Source organism: Hyperolius riggenbachi, chromosome 6 (assembly GCF_040937935.1).
Source record: "Hyperolius riggenbachi isolate aHypRig1 chromosome 6, aHypRig1.pri, whole genome shotgun sequence".
NCBI lineage: Eukaryota > Metazoa > Chordata > Amphibia > Anura > Hyperoliidae > Hyperolius > Hyperolius riggenbachi.
This window is the reverse complement of record NC_090651.1, coordinates 376,705,043-376,723,536: the sequence shown is the minus strand read 5'-3', so window position 1 is coordinate 376,723,536 and position 18,494 is coordinate 376,705,043. Positions and strand designations below refer to the sequence as shown.

The 18,494-nt window shown below is 42.8% G+C and overlaps 1 protein-coding gene across 1 annotated transcript in view; it reads right to left on the bottom strand.

Annotated features, from left to right (window-relative positions):
• The window catches only part of LOC137522290 (uncharacterized), a gene marked incomplete at its 3' end in the record, with an annotated part of 138,123 nt that overhangs the window by 83,017 nt on the left and 36,612 nt on the right, over positions 1 to 18,494 (bottom strand). The window contains exons 15-24 of the mRNA XM_068242320.1: positions 13,247 to 13,528; positions 11,147 to 11,272; positions 9,069 to 9,228; positions 8,212 to 8,268; positions 7,947 to 8,018; positions 6,914 to 7,038; positions 5,147 to 5,428; positions 3,959 to 4,081; positions 3,305 to 3,464; positions 3,084 to 3,167 (exon numbers count right to left, since the gene is read on the bottom strand). Of these exons, the coding sequence (XP_068098421.1) occupies positions 3,084 to 3,167; positions 3,305 to 3,464; positions 3,959 to 4,081; positions 5,147 to 5,428; positions 6,914 to 7,038; positions 7,947 to 8,018; positions 8,212 to 8,268; positions 9,069 to 9,228; positions 11,147 to 11,272; positions 13,247 to 13,528 (1,471 nt within the window). The remainder of the gene's footprint in view (positions 1 to 3,083; positions 3,168 to 3,304; positions 3,465 to 3,958; positions 4,082 to 5,146; positions 5,429 to 6,913; positions 7,039 to 7,946; positions 8,019 to 8,211; positions 8,269 to 9,068; positions 9,229 to 11,146; positions 11,273 to 13,246; positions 13,529 to 18,494) is intronic.

Sequence of the window (18,494 nt, the reverse complement as noted above, 5' to 3'; positions counted from 1 at the left end):
AGACATATAGGGCTCTAAATGTCCGTATAAGAGAACATGTGGCAAATATAAGAAACCCAAATGTGGATAGGAAAAACTTCAATCCCATGGTTATGCATTTCCAAACAGAACATGATTCAAATCCAAGGGGCTTGCAAGTTATGGGCATATATAAACTAAACATTAGCCCCAGGCGTGGCAATTTTGATCGTGAAGTTAGAAAAAAGGAATCGTAATTGATCTATAAATGTGGAAGTTTAATGTCGTTTGGACTAAACAAGGATTTGAATATGAAGGCGTTTCTGTAACATGGAACCCACTGCTAATCAAAGTGCTTAAAGTGGACCCAAATTAAAAATACAAGATTTCAGAAATAAAATCTATTTTCTAAATTATGATAATAAATAGCAGCCTTTTTTTCAGCTGCATGATGACAAATATAAAATATTTTACATTTTTTTGAGTAACCCCTCCCGTCCTTTCAAATTGCCGGGAAAAAATCCGTCAAACTGTTGTCCGACAATGGAGGAATTGCTAATGGCTGCCCCCAGTATAACCCTAGTTATGAAAAGAGAAGGGTGAAAAGCATGCACTGAAATGCTCATAGGTTTGAAGGAGTATTTATTTATCTTTGTATGTGTCAGAGTGGTGCAACTAAATATTTTGAAATAAAAAAAATGTTTGGTTTGGGTCCACTTTAAAGTGACCCTTAAGACCAAAAAAAAAGAGTTTTACTCACCTGGGGCTTCCAATAGCCCCCTGCTGCTGTCCGGTGCCCTCGCCGTGTCCCTCCGATCCTCCTGTCCCCGCCGCTGGCCACTTCCGGTTTCACCGTCAGCCGCCGATAGGCTGGGGACGCGAGTTATTCCTCTCATTCCCAGCCACAATAGCTCCCTCTATGCTGCTATTGCAGCATAGAGGACTGCTATAGCAGCATAGAGGGCACTATTGTGGCTGGGAACGTGAAGAATCACTCGCATTCCCAGCCTGTCGGCGGCTGACGGCGAAACCGGAAGTGGCCGCCAGCGGTAACAGGAGGATCGAAAGGAACACGGCGATGGCACCGGACAGCTGCAGGGGGCTATTGGAAGCCCCAGGTGAGTAAAACTCATTTTTGGGGGGGGGCTTAAGAGCCACTTTAATGGTTAACTGCTACCCATAGAGTGAACATATGTTTCCATGGCAACTGTGTTTTTAAATTTTTCCGCTATATGTAAACGCCTTATTGGGTATAAAAGTATGTGCCCTTTAGCTTGACGCTGCACGTCTGAAGAAATCCTAAGTGGATGAAACGCGTCATGTGTTCCGTGATGTCCTCTGTTCAGTAGGCGTGGTGTATGTCCTCCGTACCTCCGCAACCTTCCTCCTAGCGGCGGCTGCACGGAGTTCCATAGTATGATAACGGGGCAGTCCGCATCCTACCATGAAGGGATTACCAAGTCACTGCCCCACATCAGCTTTAGCTGAGACGTGAGAAATCGCACAGAGGTACACATTTCTACCAGTGGTACACGTGAGTGGGCTAGCCAACAGCCAAACAAACTTTCTAAGCTCGCAGCATAGCTGGTTGAGGCTTGACATTAGATGCATATGTCAGTAATGGTTGCGTATATAGTCAATATAGAGGCGTGCATGTCATTGCACACAGGGGCGATGCCGAAGACTTGCACGCTGTAATCTGGTTTTGGATGTCTCTTTATTGCAGATCAAATCTGGGCCAGAAGAAAGTATATACACATGCATATTTGGATCCCGGTATCATAGGAAGTGCACTCCTATATTTGGACACGTGTATTTAGTCCGGATGTTTCTGCTTGGTTTGGGGGAAGGGGGGGGTTATTGTGAGTCAGTTTGTCTATATTGCTATTTTTTCAATAAATTGTATTCAATGTTAGCTCTGAGCTCCCTTGCTTGCTGTATATGATTTATCTACCTTTAAGGAGAGATGAGCACTATATATAAAGTTTATAGGCCGTGTGTTCATATTGTTTCATGTTGGAAATTTAACCACTTTACCCCCAGCGGTGCGGATTTCTCCGTCCCTTTTTCCACCCAATTAACACCAAGGGACGGAGAAATCCGCACCTGCGCCGCTCCTGCCGCTGTCCGCGCTCCCACTCTTCTGTCTGCATGCCCCCGCGCTCGTGCATGCCGCCGCCCACTTGCCCGGAGAGCAATGAACGGGAAAAACCTTTCCCGTTCGTTGATCTAAGCCCCCCGCAATGATCAGCTGCTTCTACGAGAAGCAGCGCGATCATTGTGAAAAAATATCCTCCCAGCCTCCCTGAACTTCCTGCAAGCGTACTTCCTGTACGCTTGTAGGTCGCATAAACAAAAACTTACTGTGGCCATCTTGTGGCCAAATAGTAAAACTACACCCTAAAGCATTTTTCATATACAAATATATTAGTTATACACTAAAAATTAACTCATTACCTCCCACACTCCCCAACCTTTTTTTTTTGTAATTGAAAAAAAAATAAAAAAAATATTACAATTAAAAAAAATACATTAATAGTTACCCTAGGGACTGAACTTTTTAAATATTTATGTCAAGAGGGTATAACACTGTTTCTTTATAAACTATGGGCTTGTAATTAGGGATGGACGCAAAACTGAAAAAAATGCACTTTTATTTCCAAATAAAATATTGGCGCCAAACATTGTGATAGGGACATAATTTAAACTGTTTTATAACCGGGACAAAAGGGCAAATAAATTTCATGGGTTTTAATTACAGTAGCATGCATTATTTAAAAACTATAAAGGCCGCAAACTGAAAAATAATAAACTTTTTCCCACATTTTTTCCTATTCTCCCATTAAAACACATTTAGAATAAAATAATTCTTGGCATAATGTCCCACCTAAAGAAAGCCTAATTGGTGGCGAAAAGAACAAGATATAGTTCATTTCATTGTGATAAGTAATTATAAAGTGATAGACGAATGAATGGAAGGAGCGCTGAAAGGTGAAAATTGCTCTGGTGCTCAAGGGTTAAAACCCCTCAGTTGTGAAGTGGTTAATACGAAATAAATACTTATACAACACTCATCCAAACAGTTATTTGGCAGAAAAGAAAAAAGAACAACTCAGTGAATGTACCTGAAGAGTATAATACAGGAGCTGGAGTAGATGTTCTGTAGATTGGGGCAATCGTAGTTTCCAAAAGAACATCTGTAGAATTATCTAAAATGAAAAACAAAACAGTGTTAGTAGAATTTCCTTTATTGGCCATCAATATATTTCCGGTAATAAACAAGCAACAAACACATTTGCAAATCACATGCTCTTTACTAAGGAGTGGGAAAACAGTGCACACTTACCGATATTTCCAGCGATATCTTCTGGATGTAACTGGTCCATTTTGAATGCCCAACGCCCAGGTACATTGACATTACTTGTAGATGATATATTCCTTATAGATGGAGTCATAGAACCTGGGATTGTGTAGTATCCTGAGTTGAATCCACTATTAAGCCCAGCCTGTAGAATACAGGAAATAATGGAAAAATACTTTTACATCTACTGTAAACACTTGAGTATAAGCCACGTTTTTGGGGCCATACAATTATCCCAAAAGTGGGGGTCTTGACGGCTTATACTCGAGTCATAAGTCAGCAGTAAACACCCCCACCCCCCAATGCCCCCTTCGTTACATGTGGGCAGAAGTGGTGAGAAATGTGCTGACATGTGTCCCCCGAGTGCCACATTTTGGATATGTATTTAATCAAATGTTGAGGGTTTAATGAAATAAACTTGTAGGTGTAACTCATCAGCAAGTGTTTTTTGAAGGCAAACTGCATATAGTTCATCAGCTATCAAAAGCTACCGATGAACTAAATAACTTCTGTTCAATGAGTCATGTGGGTTCACCCACCAAGGCCACATTTTTTGCTAATTGTGAAATGGTTTATCTGCTGTCAAAAGGCACCTATACATGCTATGACTTTAACTCAGCCGGTAATGGGTATACTCACCAGGGCAGTACGTCCTTCCTGGATGGAACCATTTACCACACTTGGCCACTGAATATCAGCATAATTGTAGAGGAGGAATGTCTGATTGCTGTCGGTGCTCAGCACAGCCTGAAACGTGTTCACCTGTAAGCAGAGAGGAGGAGCATTTAGGACGGACAACTTAACTGTGCACTGAAGTTGGACAGACTTAAGCGTTGACAAAAAGTCATATTCAATCCTAATTTAAAGCCATGTTCAACAATTTTGGTTTTTCCTGCACTTTCATCTCCCTACCAGGAGGATAAACTTTAAACTGCAATCCACTGTCCCATCCTTACCTACGGAGATTTTTAATTCAGAGGGTCACATAAATCCACCACTGGGCAGTTCTGTGCTGTTCCTACCTACACTATAAATTTTTCACCCCATTCTACAACCCTTAGATTCATCTGCAGGCTAACATTGGAAGGAGGTTGAGTGACAGGTCATCACGGCCCATCCCAAAACCCCAAAAGCTCCACTTCCTCCAGTCCCTTGAGCTTCATCCTGCATTGCTCCTTCCCGGGCCCAGCAAAGTTGTCATCTAGCTGTGTCTTCTCTAAGCCATGGTAGTGTATGTCCAGTAACTGGCTGATGTAGAGACGTCACCTTTATAAATCAAACTAAAAGGGTGGGCTATATGGAGCATAAAAGAGGAACCCTGACACAAAAGAGAGAGATAAAAAGAGATATATGGTTTAAAGGGTCACTTAAGCCAAATAAAAAAATAATTTTACTCACCTGGGGCTTCTACCAGCTCCCTGAAGCTGTCCGGTGCCCACGTAGACTCGCTCCGATGCTCCTGGCCCTGCCGACAGCCACTTCCGGTTTCGGCAACAGGAGCCGACAGGCCAGGAACGAGAGTGATTCTTTGCGTTCCTGGCCGTAATAGCACCCTCCATGCTGCCTGTCATATGATATATGCTATATGCTATAACAGCATAGAGGGTGCTATTACGGCCAGGAACGTGAAGAATCACTCGCATTCCTGGCCTGTCTGCTCCTGTCGCCGAAACCGGAAGTGGCTGCCGGCGGGGCCAGGAGCATCGGAGCTAGTCTAGATGGGCACTGGACAGCTTCAGGGGGCTGGTAGAAGCCCCAGGTGAGTAGAACTCATTTTTTTATTTTGGCTTAAGTGCCCCTTTAATGACCATTCATTAGTTTTCTTACCTTGTTGGTGTTTGACCCATAATATGCAACTCTGTGCCAGGTGGCTACAAACGCCCAATGAGCTGTGAAAGTCACATTGTGAAAGTAGGCATGGATATCAGAGGTGGCCCGAGACAGCAGATCAGGATCGGTGCTCTGGCGATAAAATATATCACCGGCTACTTGGTTATTTATGTCTGACCAAAACAGAGCCAAGAAGGGGTTTCCAAAAGCCTGTGGGAGGGCTTGCGGTACGTATTGTGAGATGGCTGAACGGAAGGACAGCAAACCATTATTATCCACCTGCGAAAAAGAAAAAGGAAATGGTTATATTTTGCCAAATGCAGAAATGACCTATTCATACTGTGATATCTAATTATCTCTTTTAGGGACAAAGGTGAGGTGTAATGTTCATGGAAAGGACTCTAGACTCTCAAACATTGTCAAGACCAGTGACCAATATTACAATCAATCTGTAGCCTTTTTGTTTTGGTGTGGACACTAGGGATGGTCAGAAAAGCCGATTTCCGATTCCGATGGAATTTCTGCTTTCCGATAAGTGTCTTTCCGATTCTTCAGAATTCCCCAGAAATCTGAACTTCTGATTTCTGCAAAATTATTATTGTTTTCAATAAAGTTAATTGTAAAAATAAAATAAAATGCAGAATCAGCAATTTTTTTGGGCATGAACGCTATTATGCGAGATGAACCACATTTCCGATTAGCAACCACGGTAAATTTCTGCATTCTCTGATTTACCTAATACTTTCGAAGTCTTCTGATTGTCCTAAAATTACAGCATTAATCCAATTTCCACTAAAAAGCTTTCGAGTTATGTGATTAGGCTAAAATTTTCGAGTTGCGGTAATGCAGCGTTTCCGCAGAATTCGGAATGAATGGATGTCAGAGTTTTGTCCCACTTTAAGAGAACTTCTCTAGAGTTACAGAAAGCAGACCAAAAAATTGTAGTGAAGTTTTAGTTGGAGTCTGGTTTTGATATGCTTGAAGACTAGGACAACTGAAGCATGAGAGATAAGGAGGCTGCCATATTTATTTCCTTTTAAGCAATACCTGTTGCCTGGCTGTCCTGCCGATCCTTTACCTATAATACTTTTAGCCATATACCCTCAACAAGCATGCAGCAGATCAGGTGTTGATCATTGACATTATCATACCTCCCAAATTTTTGAGATGAGAAAGAGGGACACTTAAGCCATGCCCCTGCCAAACCCCTTATCCCGCCCCGACACACCCATAGTCATGAATACCATAAAGATTTCATGAGGAAAATTGATTGTTTTATAACTTAAAAGACACTGGTCCTTTCTATCTTGGTTCATTTTCCTCCATATTAACATTGGAAAATTAGAAATATCAATTTAAAGGATGGGAATAAAGTTTAGAGTCAAACACATTTTTCAGTAGAGAAATACAAATATTTACATAGAAAGAGGGACAAAGTCCTGAAAGAGGGACAAATGAGGAGGAAAGAGGGACAGGGCTCCCAAAGAGGGACTGTCCCTCCAAAAGAGGGACAGTTGGGAGTTATGGACATTATTGTCAGATCGGACAAGATTAGCTGAATGCTTGTTTCAGGTGCGATTCAAACACTACTGCAGCCAAATAGACCAGCAGGACTGCCAGAGAACTGGTATTGTTTAAACAGAAACTAATATGGTAGCCTCCATATTCTTCTCGCTTCAGTTGTCCTTTAAACATTTTTTGTTAAGTGTCTAATCCAAGAACTGCTAAATTTGAGAATATTAAGCATTCCAGAACCATGCTTACATAGAGGGAAGTGCGATTTCTCCCAAAAAGTGGAACATCTGTGGAAAGACCTACTAATGGTGAACTTCCATCATCTGATTTTGGACTCATGGTGTCAACTGAGGTTCCATATGGGTAGAGCAGATCTGAGGCAAAGGAAGAATCATTTATCATTCAAATTCCTACATTCAAATCCCTATCCAAGTAGTCAATTTAGGGACATCCCCGTGTAAACATCACAGGTAAATACAATTGTAGGTGGGTATAAGAGACACCCAAAGGGCTATAAAATAATTACAGTGTAAGAAATAAGAGACTGCTTACCAAGAGATAAATGTCTAAGCTTGTATGCTGAAAAAATATGTTATTGCTCATAAAACAACATTTCAGCATACAGCTAAGATATTCATCTCTAGGTATGCAGTCCAAATTCAAATAAGCTTTATTGGCAGGACAAAATGAATTTAGCATTGCCAAAGCAAAAGTTCTTTTACCTTACCTTTTATATTGGTTTTAATTATTTTAAAACCCTTTGGGCACCTCTTACCCCCCCCCCCCTCCTCCCCCCACCTACAAGTGTAGGAGGAGGACAGAGACAGTAGTCTGACCTTTTCGAGAGAGTGACCTTCCTCGTCGAGAGACCTGTAACCCAAATAAGGGACAGGCGTTCCCCACACGGGTTGAAGGAGGTTGCTATCTAGCAACCTGGGTTTGTGAGTACTTGATTTTTCTTACATCATAATGGGCTCCTGACTTTCTTTTGTGTGTATCTTTTTACCAAGGTCACTGGATCCACCTCCTATTGAAGGTCACAATTGAACCTCCTATTGAAGGTCACAGTTGAAAAAGACCAGTTCTAACATTAATCAGATGTATACGTAAACATAAAAATTGTATGAAGTCAGATTGCTGGACAAAATATTTGCTTTCAGTCTCCATATTCCCCTCACTTTATGTTTCCTTTAAGTTTTATGTTTGGGAGGGTTTTGATAATTGGTGGATCAGCTGATAATTGTTGTGTGCCTTGATCAGATTTTTCATCATGTAATAATACCTGATGATCTTAAGACTGGAGATGGGGCTACAGTTGTCCTGGATTGGATGTAGATTGGATTAGTAGAAATTTCTGCAAAATTAATTTGGAAAAAAATAGTTTTATTAATGCAATATTTTTCTAGGCTGCAAAATGCATTCTAATTTTGTAAAAAATATAAAAAATAAAATAAAAAACACAAAGTTTTATAGAGTTTGCTAGTACAGCTATTAAAATATTTGTTTTTGTAAGGCGTTTTTCTTCATAAAAAAACATTGTTCTTTACCTGGATGAGTTGTGGTGCTTAGTGGCGTTTCTGTGGTGAGAACTTCAGCATCATTACCTGAAAAAGAAATCATGTTTGCTTTCACTGGGATTATCTGCAGGACATTTTACTAGTGATGAGATAATGAATCATTTGGACAGTACTTTTTCACCTGCTCTTTGGTACTTTTACTTTAAGAAGCTCGATTCAATTTACTTTTTCTCCTAAGTGACATTTTATCAATAAAATGTAATTTAAGCCAGCAGCAAGCAAGTAAACCCTCTGAATATTTTGGACAGTACTTTCTCACCAGCTCTTTTGGTAATTTGTTAATTGTAGAATGCTGAAAAGTTATTTAAAGCAGAAGATGAAAAAATATCTCCGAGGAGAAAACTTATAACAAAAAGTGAACTGGATCAGACCCATGACTGCTTGTGTTCCTGATTTGTGGGATTCCGTGTTAGTCATACTGATCAGTATGCAAATATCAAAGTGGGCCGGAACTCAGAGCTTCCTCTCAACTGCAGAGTGTCTACTTCCTGCTTTCATTGAAGCAGGCGTATTGTTAACATCCTGGCTTTACAAATTATGGCGGAGGAGATTCCTGAGCTGACTCGGCTGAGAGATCAAAATCTAAATACACACAGGGTGTATTTCTCTATGTTTTCCTTCAGTCCTGTGCAAGAGTTCAGGTCCACTTTAATGCCAGTTACAATAAAGAGTAGACATGAACTAATTTTCGGATTTCGCATCAACGATTTTAACAACTCTTCAATAATTTTTGTATGTTAATGAGTGATTTGGAGAGTCCTCATCATTAAGTTAATGTGAAGTAAATTACAGCACATATAGCATCATTTTCTCATTTTTCTTCTTACCTAAAGCCCCGTTGATGTCCTCTGGATGTAGGTTGCCCACTTTGAAGACCCAGCGTCCGGTGACATTGACGTTACTGGTGGACGATACATTCCTGATGTCATGTGACAGGGATCCTGGGAGTGTGTAGTATCCAGTGTTGTAGCCACTGTTTATTCCAGCCTATTTTTAGGAGCAAGAATAGTAGATTTATAGATGTTTTAGAATAGTAATCATAACAGTACAAGTTAAGGCTCATTCTAAATACGGATCAATCTGACGTGGAAGAGTAGTAATAAGCAGATTTGTTCTCTAGCACTAGTATATTGTCAGCTAAATTGCTGGTCTAATGGACAAATACCTTTGTTCTGCCTCAGCCGAAGCTCATTATTGCATTGCTATTCTGACTGCTGTTATATCTCTCTACAACATGTATATTTTTCAGTTAGTATGCAGCACAGCCACCCTGTGGCCTTTTTCTGTAACGCCCCTTTTCCGGTATGTACATTTTCCCTCCTACTTTCTGCTTCCAGTTGCTCAAGCAGAGCACTCTGGGAAAGATATCTGAGGTAACTGTATTGCAGAGGTCTTTTTTTGGGAGCTGGGAAATATGGGCGCATGAGGCAAGTGGACAAAAACGGCGCCGCCATTGACTGCCATATTAAATATCGTTTAAAGGGCGCCAAACAGGAAAAAAGGGCGCCGGAGATTATTAACATTTTGCAAAGGGCGCTGGAGATTATTAACGTTTTACAAACAACACCCGCAGATTTTTGATGTTTTATCACTGCACTTGTGATGATTTATTGTATTTAATTAAAACATTATTTAAAATGTTATCCTTTACTGTATGAAAAACATTATTATTCACAAAATAAAGCGATCAGTACGTAACGTAAATTGCAATACATTTTTTACAGTCACTACTTGTAAAACATTATTATCCATACAATTAAGCGATCAGAAAGGGGGGTTTTAGGGTTAGGAACCACTAAGGGGGTGGTTAGGGTTAGGCACCACCAGGGGGGTGGTTAGGTTTAGGCACCACCAGGGGGGTGGTTAGGGTTAGCCACCACCAGGGGGGTGGTTAGGTTTAGGCACCACCAGGGCGGTGGTTAGGGTTAGGCACCACCAGGGCGGTGGTTAGGGTTAGGCACCACCAGGGCGGTGGTTAGGGTTAAGCACCACCAGGGGATTGGTTAGGGTTAGGCACCACCAGGGCGGTGGTTAGGGTTAGGCACCACCAGGGGGGTGGTTAGGGTTAGTCACCACCAGGGGGGGTCTAAGGGATAGGTGTAGGGAGGGTTCTGTGTGAGAGTAGGATTAGGTTTATTTTTAGTAAAATTTTAGTAATACTTACTAATGTTTTACAACAATTTATTACGAATGTAGTTACATTTATATCATCGTTATAAACAATATTTTCACATTTTATTATCAGAAGAAACAATAAATTAAGGTTATTCACAATAATATACAATTATAACCATATAACATATATTATCGTTTTTTAACAAACTTAATTATAAGTTTCACTTTTGAAACAGGGAAGATTAAAGATTTCACAATTGGCAATTTGAACACATTATTTAATGATTTCTAAATTTGTAAAACATTATTTGTAAACGAAATACAACACCATATTTTTATAAACGGTATTAACGCTTATCGTTTACACCCCGCGCCATTTTTTCCTGACACCCGTTTTGTACGTACGCCTTTTTTTACTTTCCCCAGTGTATGTATCTCCCAGCATCACATCTGTATTGTTGCCCTAATAAAAGAAGATGTGATTATCAAGATACAGACCTCTGGAATGGTTCTGCTATCTGCCTGAAGTGATCATATCGGTGAATCTCCGCTGTCCATGAGGTGTCATAATGAACCCCGGTTAGGAGGTTACCAAATTGAGAACTGAAGTCAGAATACATTTGTCATGAGACATACAAGTGAGAAGATGTTTTCATTTAAACCTCAATTTCAAATTCACTTGAGAAGACCAAGATGATGCAACATGTCAGCTCCCTCAAACCGCTTGAGAAACAAAAGAGCTGGTTTGAATCTATTGCTGACTCATATGTGTCAATAACAATTCCCTCACCAGTGTTAGAGGTCCATCATATCTTGAACCATCTTCTCGCATGCTTGGCCACTGAAGATCTGCATAGTTGTAGAAGAGGAAGGTCTGGTTGCCATCAGTAGTGACGACAGCTTGAAATGTGTCCACCTGTGAAAACATGATCATTTATAAGTGAAAGAAGAATGAAGTAAATGGTCTTGAATGTACATGGTTACTTTATGTAACCATACTATGAATCTAGGAATACATCACCCAATTCTTTTATAATAATATATACTTTTTCCCCATAACAAATCCACGAACGTGTAAATCCACTGACCTAGAGAGGAATAGAATTTTAGCCTATAAGCTACATACACACTAAGGATTACTGCCACCTGGCAGAGATTGGGACTGGATCCCTCAGGTGACAGTTTAGGGCTCGATGCTGTACAGACTGCAGGCGTGTCTATTGCTATAAAGGGGGATGGAGGGACAATGAGCGGCATACCATGGGCTGGACTTGTTTGGAGTGAGGAGAACAATGCCTGTGTCATTCAGGCATCTGGGATCTTTAAAAATTAAAGGTAGCCATAGATCTGTCAACTTGTTGGCGGTCAACCATCTGATTTAATGAAAATAGGTGCCACAATATGTTATGATATTGCGATGATCAACAAATGAGACAGAACCCTCAGCTGCTGCCCCCGCCCAAAAGGTGCAAGAGTTTTTGAAGTCCTGTTTTAACGCACTTTAAAGCCACCAGAGTGCAAAAAAATACTCAAAATATGTTTGATGTTACTTACACGTGAATCTCGAAAACATTTGAGTATCGTGCAACAGTCGTTTCTTTTAGTAATCCAACTTAAAGGTTAAACTAATACATGAAATAGGGCCCCTTTGCAGGTGTTTTGGGCAAATTAACTGATTAGAGTCTGACACTTTGAGCTGAGAATACTGAACATTTTCACAATATTCTAACAGGCTGAGATTTTGATTTTGGGCTTCTCATAAGCTGTGAGCCATAATTATCAACATTATAACAAATTAAGGCCTGAAAAATCTCGCTGTGCAGGTAATGAGTCTGTTTCATAGAATAGTTTCACCTTTTAAGGTAAATTATTGTAATACATAGACTTTTGCATGACATTCTAATTTTTTTGCGTTTCCCCTGTACTGTTTCATCGAAAAAAAATATCTTTTCTAATAGTTAAGGTGAAAAATAACATGTTTTGTAAATTACCTTTATCGGTAGCATGATTCAATAGAAGTATCAAAAACACAAAGGAGCGTCCAGCAGTCTAACTGCATATTATTTGCTTACAATCAGACAGAAATTCTTCGGGATAGATAGAAGGTTGGAATCTGTACTCTGTGTCTCATTACAGAAAGCCCAGGTATCTCCTCTACTGCATGAGTAATTTGTTGTACAAATCATGAGAGATAGTTTCCACACTTGTTTAAATAGAGTGATTGGCAGCAGCAAGGACACCCCCAACCTGACAGGTTATGCTACAAGCATAATGGAGAGGTTCAATTGTCCTCAGAATTAAGATACACAATTTGAAATAACATGTGGCATTAGCCCTAGGGCCTTTGTAGAGCTCAGCTGATGGGTTTGCTCATTTTTTAACCAGGCCCGGTTTTACCTCACAGGAGCCTATAGGCACAGATGTCCTGGCTCCCTATACTTCACCCTCCAAGGGCCAACAAACCACCACCAAATCAAACCACTATTGTGCTGGCTAGTGCCATTTAGTATTAGGTAGCCAGAGGTACCCTCAGTATTAGGAAGCTAGAGGTACCCTCAGTATTAGGAAGCTAGAGGTGCCCCCAGTTGAAGGTAGATCTCATCAGTGGAATGCTGAGAGTCAGGTGAGTGGCCTCTCATTTCCACTCCGTTCAGGACTCTGCATAGGTAAGGCAGGAGGGCAGGCACTTGGGGTGGGGAGGGAGGCACCTTTACATCATCAGGTGCCTGTAGGCACATGCCTACATTGCCTTATGGTAAATCTGGCCCTGGGTTCAACACATGTGACATTTATAAAGTATAATAGTATAACATTAAATAATAATTCCATCAAAGATTTAGTGATACTATCACTATTCAATGCAATGTTTGCAGAAAACGTGAAATTTTACCTTATTAGTATTAGATCCAAAATACGCCACTCTGTGCCACGTGGCCACAAACACCCACTGAGCTGTGAAATCCTCATCGTGGAAGTAAGTTCTGATATCGGAAGAGACTTGGTGCAGAAGATCTGGATCGGTGCTCTGACGATAATATATGTCTCCTGCTACCTGATTGTTTATATCTGCCCAGAACACGGCCAAAAATGGGTTTCCCAAAGCGACAGGAAGTTGTTGTGGTGTAAATTGTGAAACGGAAGATCGGAAGGACAATAAGCCATTATTATTCACCTGTTCAAGAGAAAAGGATATGAGCATGTTATTATTATTGTTTGTTGTACAGAATACCGCTGCAAGTCTGTTAACTAGCCAACCCTGCCATTGCCACATAACACCAACCGTTCACTCACTCCACTGGCTACTAATAACATTGAGAATTGTGCTTAAAGCGGATCTGAAATGAAAAACTAACTATAGCAAGTAACTTGTCTATATATTTTATCTAAAGTTTAGATAGTTTACACAGCGTATCTAGCTGCAAACAGCTACAAAAGTTTATGATTATTTATTCCTGTGATACAATGAGGGCAGCCATGTTCTGTTTGTCACATTGTCACAGGCTGAGGGCTGGAGATGCTATCAGCTTGCCTGTGTGTAAATTCAGTCCCCTCTCCTCCTCCCTCCTCCCCTCTGCCTCTGAAATCAATGGCTAGTAACCTACTCCTCCTCCTGCCCAGACTGAGCTCCCATAAGCCCTTGCTACAATGCCAAGGTACAAAAGGAGCTGTGGGCGTGGCTTGCTTCGTTTAAAGGGAATTAGAGTATTAAAACAAAACAAAAAAAAGTATTTGGCTTGAGGAATGCCTTATAAACTATATGAAAGGAACACAATTATGCAATGAGTAAAAGTTTATCTCGGATCCACTTTAAGATTGGCTTATCGACATTCAACTCCTTGCACGATCTGGGTCCTGGATGCCTGAAGGACTTATTGCAACTGCATCACACCCTCCCCCCCCCACACACACAATCTTAGATCAAAAGGATCTAATAACTTCGTCACCCCCAGAGTCCACCTCAAAACCTTTGGAGCTCCCTGCCACACACAATCAGGACATCTCCATCCCTAAAAGGCATTCAATTCCTAACTGAAAAGCCACCTGTCTGGCATTTATTACCACCTATTTCCTCTGTAACACAGTCCAGCCTGCAACCCTGTATTGATCTGAGTGATATCTATGCGCTTTGAGTCCTATGGGAGAAACGCAATTTACAAATGTAATTGTATTGTATATTATTATAATACTGTTACATAGTGCTAACAGCTTGCACAGTGCTTCACAGAGAGCATAACCATGTTGCTAACTTGACCTCAGAGGAGCTTTTTATGTAAATCTGAAACAAAAATAAAATTTTGAGATAATAAATTGTATGTGTAGCATTGGAAAATAAATAGAACATTAGTTGCAAAGAAAAGAGTCTGATCGTGTTTTAAAAAGCTTGAGTTGTTATCTATGCAAAAGAGCTTCTCTGAACTATTCAACCAACTTGGTCAAACTCAGTCCTGTTTTCTAAAGAGCTTAAAGAGGAACTATAGCAAAAAATTGAAAAATTTAAAATATGTGCAAACAGACAAATAAGAAGTACATTTTTTCCAGAGTAAAATGAGCCATAAATTACTTTTCTCTGATGTTGCTGTCACTTACAGTAGGTAGTAGAAATCTGTCAGAAGTGGCAGGTTTTGGACTAGTCCATCTCTTCCTAGAGGATTCTTAGCAAAGCTTTTATTCTTTATAAAGATATTCCCTAAAAAGGATTTAAATAGTGTTGGGCGAACAGTGTTCGCCACTGTTCGGGTTCTGCAGAACATCACCCTGTTCGGGTGATGTTCGAGTTCGGCCGAACACCTGACGGTGCTCGGCCAAACCGTTCGGCCATATGGCCGAACTAAGAGCGCATGGCCGAACGTTCCCCGAACGTTCGGCTAGCGCTGTGATTGGCCGAACGGGTCACGTGGTTCGGACCCGAACGCGCTCTGATTGGCCGAACTGTCACGTGGTTCGGGTAAATAAATACCCGAACCACGTCATATCTCCGCCATTTGTCTGTGGGTTTAGCTTTGGGTAGGCAGGCAGGGTAGTTCGCGCTCCAGCCACGCTAGCCAGGGTCCCCCCCAGTCATTGTGTGTCACTGCTGGGAACAGTAGTACACCGCTCGTTCAGCCACACTATATAGCATTCTGTGTACTGTTCTGTGTCTGCTGGGAACAGTGGTACACCGCTCGTTCAGCCACACTATATAGCATTCTGTGTACTGTTCTGTGTCTGCTGGGAACAGTAGTACACCGCTCGTTCAGCCACACTATAAAGCATTCTGTGTACTGTTCTGTGTCTGCTGGGAACAGTAGTACACCGCTCGTTCAGCCACACTATATAGCATTCTGTGTACTGTTCTGTGTCTGCTGGGAACAGTAGTACACCGCTCGTTCAGCCACACTATATAGCATTCTGTGTACTGTTCTGTGTCTGCTGGGAATAGTGGTACACCGCTCGTTCAGCCACACTATATAGCATTCTGTGTACTGTTCTGTGTCTGCTGGGAACAGTGGTACACCGCTCGTTCAGCCACACTATATAGCATTCTGTGTACTGTTCTGTGTCTGCTGGGAACAGTAGTACACCGCTCGTTCAGCCACACTATATAGCATTCTGTGTACTGTTCTGTGTCTGCTGGGAACAGTAGTACACCGCTCGTTCAGCCACACTATAAAGCATTCTGTGTACTGTTCTGTGTCTGCTGGGAACAGTAGTACACCGCTCGTTCAGCCACACTATATAGCATTCTGTGTACTGTTCTGTGTCTGCTGGGAACAGTAGTACACCGCTCGTTCAGCCACACTATATAGCATTCTGTGTACTGTTCTGTGTCTGCTGGGAATAGTGGTACACCGCTCGTTCAGCCACACTATATAGCATTCTGTGTACTGTTCTGTGTCTGCTGGGAATAGTGGTACACCGCTCGTTCGCCACTGTATAGCATTGTGCTCTGTGTCGCTTCTGGGAATAGTGGTACACCGCTCACCCGTCACTGTATAGCATTGTGCTCTGTGTCACTGCTGGGAATAGTGGTACACCGCTCACCCGTCACTGTATAGCATTGTGCTCTGTGTCGCTGCTGGGAATAGTGGTACACCGCTCACCCGTCACTGTATAGCATTGTGCTCTGTGTCGCTGCTGGGAATAGTGGTACTGTATAGCATTTCTGTACTGCCACTGTACTGCTGCCAGTCAGCGTGTACTGTAAGGATAAGTGAAATGAGGAAGAAATCCGGTGAAAGAGGGAGGGGCAAGGGAAGAGGTGTTTCCCCTGACGGTTCACGTACAGGCCACAGGGGAGCACCCAAGAAAACCCACTCAATACCGCCCATGTTGTCCAGGACAACAACCCTCACAAATCCAAAAGAACAGGACCAGATAATTACTTGGATGACCTCTCAAGCGTCCAGCAGTGGGTTAAGCAGCACCAGCACATCACGCACGAGGTCCGAGTCCTCAGCCAGTTACAAGGAGCCAGTGGGCACAAAGCTGACACAACCGGCAGCGACACCACGCACACAACTGCCAGATAACCAGTCCGATGAATTACCTCAGGACACAATGGGGTATTCGCAGGAGCTATTCCCAGCCCAACAAACTTCCACCTTTCAAAGGTCAATGGAGGAACAGCCAGAAATGTTGTGCCTGGATTCACAACCGTTAACTGTGGGAAATGCACCGCGCACTGAAATACAAGGCGAGTCCGAAGAGGACTCGGAAACCCAAATCCCAGAGCAATTTGGGCAGGAGGGGTTGCAATTGCAGGAGGTCGGCCGACAAGATCTGGAAGACGACGTTGGAGTGTGCTGCGCAGAGGTTGTTGTGGGGAGCTCTACTCCACGGCGGTGGCCCACAATGACATATGACGAGTTTGAGGAGATGGAAGAGGAGGGTATGGACAATGTGGACAGAGACCCAGATTTTGTTTGTGAACGAGAACATCGCCGTCGTAGCAGCAGCACAGATGAGTCTGTTGAAGAACCCACTGCTGCACGAGTTCGCCTTGTGCCACAAGGTAGGCGGCGCGCAATTTCAGGCACCACAAGCGTGGAAGTTCAAGTGAGAGGCAAAAGAGGAGCAAACAGAAATCGCCAGCAAGGAGGCAGGTGCTCCAAAGTCTGGGCTTTCTTTGAAGACTGCACTGAGGATGTTACCATGGCGATTTGCAAGGTGTGCAAGACCCGCCTGAGCAGGGGGAAAAATATTAACAACCTCTCCACCACCAGCATGAGCCGTCACATGCTATCCAAACATCCCACTCTTTGGGCAAACGCGTCAGGACAGGGTACCAGAAACAACACTGCCTCCCTTGGGTTCACCAGACCCGCCTCAGCAGCAGCAGTAGCCCAGCCATTGCGTGGTTCACAACATTCACAAACATCAGATGACGCTGACACTGTCACTTTCCGGAGTAGTGCTCTTGAGGTCTCCCAGTGTTCATCAAACACAACAACCAACAGCCCTTCCGTGTGCAGCGCTACGGTTCAGTTGTCTGTGTCGGAGATGTTTGAGCGCAAGAGGAAATTGCCAGCAAATGACCCCCGGGCCGTGGCAGTAACAGCCAGCATAGCCAAGCTTCTGGCCTGCGAAATGCTGCCATATCGATTGGTGGAGACAAACAGCTTCAAGGGCATGATGTCAGTGGCCATCCCACGTTACGTGGTTCCCAGCCGCTACCACTTTGCACGCTCTGCAGTGCCTGAGTTGCATGAGCACGTGGTCAGCAAAATAACCCGAAGCTTGAAGAATGCCGTTGCCTGCAAGGTTCACCTCACCACTGACACCTGGACGAGTGCGTTCGGCCAGGGTCGATACATCTCCCTTACCGCGCACTGGGTGAACCTTGTGGAGCCTGGCAGCGATTCCTCACCTGCTACGGCACGGGTGTTGCCCACGCCACAAACAGCTGCACCGCCGTCCCTCCCACTGGATAACAGCAGCACCTACCTCTCTGACTCCTTCTCCTCCAACGCATCTCAAAGCTGTACCTCATCCGGAAACGCTAACCCAGCAGCAGTAGGATCGTGGAAGCAGTGCAGCACAGCTGTTGGCATGCGTCAGCAAGCGTTGCTGAAGCTCATCTGCCTTGGGGATAAGCAGCACACAGGGGAGGAAATTTGGAGGGGAATAAAGGAACAGACGGATTTGTGGCTGGCACCGCT